Genomic DNA, 6297 nt, shown 5'->3' on the forward strand with positions numbered 1-6297 from the left:
CAACATGTTTCAACCATTAGGGTCTATATCAGAGTGTGTTTACCACATTGATGGTTGTCTGTTCATAAAATCTCACAGGATTTGGACAAAGACTTTTTTTACCCATGTCCAACTTCTTCAAAACAGACCTGTTTGTTCAGAAACGTCCTTGTCATTTAAATTATGAAATACTGTATTATGGCTGATCCTGAGTGTAAGAATAACAGCAGATTGTCCGTGTGTGTGATCTTGCTGTAGGATAAAGGAATCTTCTGGATGGCAGCAGGTGTTTTCTTCCCCCTACCTTGACTGGACCATTGAACGCATCGCACTTAACGCCAAGGTGGTGGGTGGACCGCACGGGGACAAGGACAAGATGGTGGCCGCCGCCTCTGAAAGCAGTATCATCCTCTGGAGCATCCAAGATGGAGGCAGTGGCAATGAGATAGGTAAACTTACTGTATGCTTGTGTTGGTGTGTTTTATCGGGGTTCCTACTGACCCTACTGTGATCCAGTCAGGAAAACTGACCTCCTGCTATCTCTGTGACACAGCCGTCAACCTCCACCCATTTTTCCCCAGCCCGCAAATTTACAGGAACTCCTACTTCTCCCCACCACGACAGGTGTATTCAGTCTCGGTGTACCTGTGGATGATCTCTTTTTCATTGGGAACCAGCTGGTGGCTACAAGTCATACAGGGAAGGTTGGGGTGTGGAATGCCGTCACACAGCACTGGCAGGTAGGAGAGGATGTATGAATGTGTGCCCAGTGTGTGTGTGTGTGTGTGTGTGTGTGTGTGTGTGTGTGTGTGCGTTTTTACTACATAACTACATAGAATACCATTGTACTGATTGAGTTCACCTGTGTATATGTTAGGTTCAAGATGTGGTTCCTATTACCAGCTGTGACACAGCAGGATCCTTCCTACTGCTGGGCTGCAACAATGGCTCCATCTACTACATAGGTACACACATGTTTATACACACAGACACAAACATGTGTGCACACACAGGGTTCCCTACCTTCTGTCTGTCACTCAGCTTATTGGATGTTAGTGAATTTAGTGAAGCATCCGTTACAAGGAAAGGTTACAGCAAATGACTGCCCTTTTATTAATTTGAAAGACTTTTATAACTTTGTTATGATTATTATACATATACATTTTTATCTAAAGGATTTTGAGTCAATAAGGAGATTGGACACTCGATCTAGATTTCATAAAATGCTGTCAAACCTTAACACATCAACATTTTGTCTCCTTCCTTTTAGACATGCAGAAGTTTCCACTGAGGATGAAGGATAATGATCTTCTGGTGACAGAGCTTTATCATGACCCTTCAAATGACGCCATCACTGCGCTGTCTGTCTACCTCACTCCTAAAACCAGTCAGTAGACCAATTTTTTTCATCTCATCTAAAAATAAAGAAGAAAATAAACTTTTTTTTTTCCTGCATATACCTGTCTATTTTTTCCTTTTCATATGGTTTCAACTCTGTTCACCTCCCTCAGTTTCACCTCCTGGGATGTAACATAAATCACAGTTACTGAGCTGACATTAAATCTGGCTGTGTGTATTTGTGTTATGTCTCCCTCTCTCGGCTCTCAGGTGTGAGTGGGAACTGGATAGAGATAGCCTATGGGACTAGCAGCGGTGCGGTAAGAGTGATCGTGCAACACCCGGAGACAGTGGGATCGGGCCCCCAGCTCTTTCAGACATTCACTGTCCACAGGAGCCCGGTGACGAAGATTATGCTGTCTGAGAAGTATCTGGTATCAGGTGAGGAAGGTGTAACAGGCGGGGAGATTAGACAGACAGTTTCCCTGCTGATAGAGGGGTGATTGAGGGAACTTGGGTTATGTAATAGAGGAATATACCGGACAATGGTACGGTTGCCTGTTGACACATAGTCCAATAATCTCTTGTTCATTGTGTTCTCTGTTACGCACCTGTGATTGAAATCTTGTTTGGTTTGTGTTTTTCTGTGTGTGTCAGTGTGCGCGGACAACAACCACGTTCGGACGTGGACGGTGACCCGTTTCAGAGGGATGATCTCCACCCAGCCAGGCTCCACCCCTCTGGCTTCCTTCAAAATACTGTCCCTGGAGGAGACGGAGAGCCACGGGAGCTACTGCTCTGGGAATGATATAGGTGAGAGAGTAAAGAAGAGAAGAGCAGCAGAAATAGAAGAAGGCACGATTGATTAATGTGAGGGAAGCATAGACGCATTTATAAGGAGGAAGAGAGAGATTGTCTGATACTGTCCTTGGAACAGAGGTACAGGTTTTGGAGTAGTAGTAATGGGTGGAGCTTTGCATTCAAATGCATTCAAAGATAACAGGTACAGTATGTGCAGATATGAATACTTGTGTTACCAGCTGTTCAACTTATATGAAAAGCCTTGAAACTCTCTTAAGTACAGGCCACAGGAATGACACTGCTACCAGTCTTTAACTGTAACTTGATCAAAGAGCCTTGCCAAAGTGGACACATCACTTACTAAATAAGACAAACTGAGTACTTATAATTTCTTCACAAGCATCCTAGTTTTGTGTTCTACTAAATGTTTTGAAACAGTCTTTTGTGGTGGACTTTTGGTTTTCTGCTATCAGGTCCATTTGGAGAGAGAGACGATCAGCAGGTATTCATACAGAAGGTTATCCCCATCATCAACAAACTGTTTGTGAGGCTCTCATCGACTGGAAAGAGGTATAATATTCTCCATCTGTTTTTCCATCCACCTTAGCTCCTCTGACCTTTATGTAATTTGTCATTTATTGTCATATTTGTGTGTGTGTTTGTTAGGATCTGTGAAGTGCAGTCAGTGGACGGGACCACCATCTCTTGCTTCATGGTACGGGAGTGTGAGGGTTCGAGCCGCATGGGGTCACGACCTCGACGCTACCTATTCACCGGTCACGGAAACGGCAGCATCCAAATGTGGGATCTGACCACTGCGATGGACACCGCTAACAAAGGAGAGGAGAGGAAGAGAGAGGGTAAGGAAAGAGAGACAGACGGGGGAGAAGGAGGGAAGGTTGAGAGAGAGAGAGCGAAATGTAGAAGGCAACATTGTGTGTGTATGTGTATTCTGAAGCCGCTCTTGTGTTTGACAGATGTAGGCGGGCCGACAGAGGAGGAGCTGCTGCAGCTGTTAGACCAGTGCGACCTGAGCACCTCCCGCTGTGCTACACCAAATATTAGCCCCGCCCCCTCTGTGCTGCACCACACACGCCTCAGAGAGTCCTGCTCAAGGTCAGACAGAAAGTTCACACACCACATTTAAGACAAACAGGCAGATGGACATTCATACAAAAGAAGGAACACAATTAACTACACCCACACTTCACCTTCCTCATTCAGATACATCCGGACATTTATGCATAAAATAAGGAACTGTGTGTCTCAATACCGTAATCATAATAAATAACATCCTTTGCACTATGGTTGTCAACACTACTGTGTGAAGTGTTATGAAGATGTCTTTCACTGACCATTGCAGCTCTTACCTGTCTCACTCTCTCATGTCTTTCAGTCTGCAGTTACAGGCCCCGGAACCCATCCCCGAGAACCAGGCTACTTATGGAGCTGTGCGACCCTACAGAGAGAGCCCCCTGCTGGCCCGCGCTAGACGGACTGAGTCCTTCCACAGCTACCGGTGAAATAGTATTTGTCTCACTGTGCAGATCCATTAAAGGGTCGGTTCACCCATGTTACAAAAACATATTTCCTTACTGACCTCTAGTGGTATCACGCCATGCAGGTTATCTGGCTTTTTTTTGCCCAGGTTTTGAGATATCCACTTTCAACTGTTTTCATTAGAACGACTTCTATTGAATAGTCCCCATGAAAACTGCTTTCCGTCTTTTGTGTCTTATCCAGAGTAACGCAGACAATGTTTCTGTACACTTCTGTATGGTGTTGAATCATTTTTGTAAATGTACGTTTTTATGAGAGGTCGGTGGGGATATGATTTTTTTTGTAATTTGGATGACTTGATCTTTACAGTGGTGCTCCTTGTCCTGCACTTTCTCATTTTTCTATGCTCTATCAACACCTGGGGGGGTCGAGCCAATGAATCTACCTGATCAGGTGGGACGGAGCAGGGAGAGATGGAAAATATGCAGAGCTAGGGCTCTGCAGAACCAGTAGCAAGGACCCCCAGCACCTGGTTTTAAAATACAGAGTCCCTGCATGCCATTCTGATACTAATCTGATTATGCTTGGAAATGGCTGTCCTTGTGTGCATTTTGTTTATGTATCTATCCGCCTGTGACTGACTCCATCCATCCATCTTTCCGCAGAGACTTCCAGAACTTCAGTCTGAGTCGAGGTCTCTTGGACAGCACAGGTCAGACGTCCACACAGGGCCTCAGTCAGACCCCTGATGCCCGCCGTTCGCTCTGTGACTTTGGGCCTGAGGACAGCGAGAGGAGAGCCACAGCTATGGAGTTCTGGGCTTGCCGAACAGCTAGTTCAAGCTCGCCCATACATATCGGAGCTATGACAACTGCTGGTGTTTCCGGAGTGAAGGCAGAAGGCGGTCAAGAGTCTCCACGACAACCTCCTGACAGCCCGATTCCTGGAGGTGACGTTAGGCGAAAGGTGCACCCACAACCAGAGGAAGGAGAGGGTGTGGGATCAGGGGGAGATGGGGTGAAGGCGGAGGGAGGTGTGAAGAAGAGGGGAGTACTAGAAGGAGGCTTTCTGGGGAGGAAGAGGGCTCCCCCAGTCCCCCACCTCTCCTCCCTCCCCCCTGGGTCTGAAGGTTCAGGCAGTGACTCATCTGCCAATGCCTCCCCCTCCCCAACCAAACTGGCTTCCTCCACCTCACCGCGACACAGGAAGCTGGCCCCAGAGCTGTCCAATCAGGACAGCAGCCTGTGACAGCGCAATGTGCCCACCCCCTCTTTTATTTTGCTCCCAATCAAAGGAATCATCTCGTAGAAGCGTCCACGTGGGAGATGAGGCCTGGATATCACAGCAGAGGAGGAATGTGGCTTCATCTACAGGAAACCACTTCAATTGCTTCTACTCCACTTTCCACCCTAACAGTGTGTTTTTTTAGGTATGGTTCATGATGTAACTGGATAAAGGACCGTCTTCTTTTGGGACTCCACACATGTTGCTACCATGTTTTAATGAGTCTGTGTCTCAGGACAAGTCTCCTCTACTCAGTTTGCTTCCTATGCTGAAAAACTTTCATTTTAATTTAAGTCAGTGGAACTCAAACATTGGTGTCATACCTTTTACGACAAAATCTGACAGGAAGAAGCAGTCACAACAACGCTAACAGCATGCCATCTCGACCAGGGCAGGAATGCATTTTGTTTTTGATTGTTTTATCACACTTCTGCTGGGTACAACTGGAGCTCCTGCTATCTCAGTTTGCTTTTGGTGTTTGCTTCAGGTTGTCTTAACAGATGATGAGGGTGATGAGGTCAGCACTTTCAGGCACAAATCTGATAGCAACATGGCTGCTCAGTTCGTCCTGTAGAACTGCTGAAACTGGTTTCTGTCCCTGTGTTGATGTTGTTCACATCTTAACAAACATTCAGTCACTACAGGAACATGCAGACGTCTGTTTGGCCAGGTATTGTCGAGGGTGTGTTGTTGCTGCCTTTTTGATTCAAGCACAAGTGTTAAGACACAGATGTGTAGATTGAATCATTAACTCATCAAGGTTCTTATAAATGAAAAAAAAACAAGCACAGCACAGTACTAGTAATACAATGAGGGTTTCAAACACTATCCAAGGAGTGTTTTATCTTGTGAGACACTTAAGCAGCTAATGGGAGCAAAATAGAACTAACAAAGGCACAGCTTGTACTTTTGTCAGATATTTAAAGGGTTTTTATTGACTCATGGCAGGAATAACTTAAATCATTCAAGCTTACCTGAAACATCTGCTTTCAAACAGAACCTACATGTAAAGTTTCTTGAGATCTTCAACTAACGATTATTTTCATTATCAGAAAATTTAAGGATTTAAAACAGAAAAAGCAGCAAATCCTCACATTTGCCATTTCAATTACATTGTGATTGACCAATTAATTGACTAACTGTTTCAGTCCTAGGTCCATATAGATTTGTAAAAGGATCAGGCCCTTTAGAAAGACAGAACTCTTGATGATATCAAGTGTCTCTGACAATATGTGCAATTTATCGTTAAGTGAATTTTTACTTACACCTACCTTAAACATGTCACCTTAGCCAGAATCTTGGCAGCTACTTGAATCCTAACCTAACTAGCAAGCAGTAAAGTCATTTTGCAGCTCCGGGATGCAGTTGTTCGACGGTTTAATGACAACTATGCAA

At 45.0% G+C, this 6297-nt stretch overlaps 1 protein-coding gene across 1 annotated transcript; it reads left to right on the top strand.

Moving 5' to 3' along the window:
- Window positions 1–237: 237 nt before the first annotated feature.
- LOC139307237 (BTB/POZ domain-containing protein KCTD3-like) lies at window positions 238–5210 on the top strand (the record flags this gene model as incomplete). Its single annotated transcript, XM_070931083.1, has 11 exons — window positions 238–428; window positions 604–719; window positions 857–944; window positions 1250–1366; window positions 1588–1758; window positions 1975–2130; window positions 2592–2688; window positions 2785–2978; window positions 3096–3234; window positions 3515–3637; window positions 4284–5210. Coding segments are annotated over 11 exons (1975 nt in total), but the record flags the coding sequence as incomplete, so codon positions are not given.
- Window positions 5211–6297: the final 1087 nt, after the last annotated feature.

The sequence above is a fragment of the Enoplosus armatus genome, unplaced genomic scaffold (genome assembly GCF_043641665.1).
Source record: "Enoplosus armatus isolate fEnoArm2 unplaced genomic scaffold, fEnoArm2.hap1 Scaffold_292, whole genome shotgun sequence".
NCBI classification, from domain to species: domain Eukaryota; kingdom Metazoa; phylum Chordata; class Actinopteri; order Centrarchiformes; family Enoplosidae; genus Enoplosus; species Enoplosus armatus.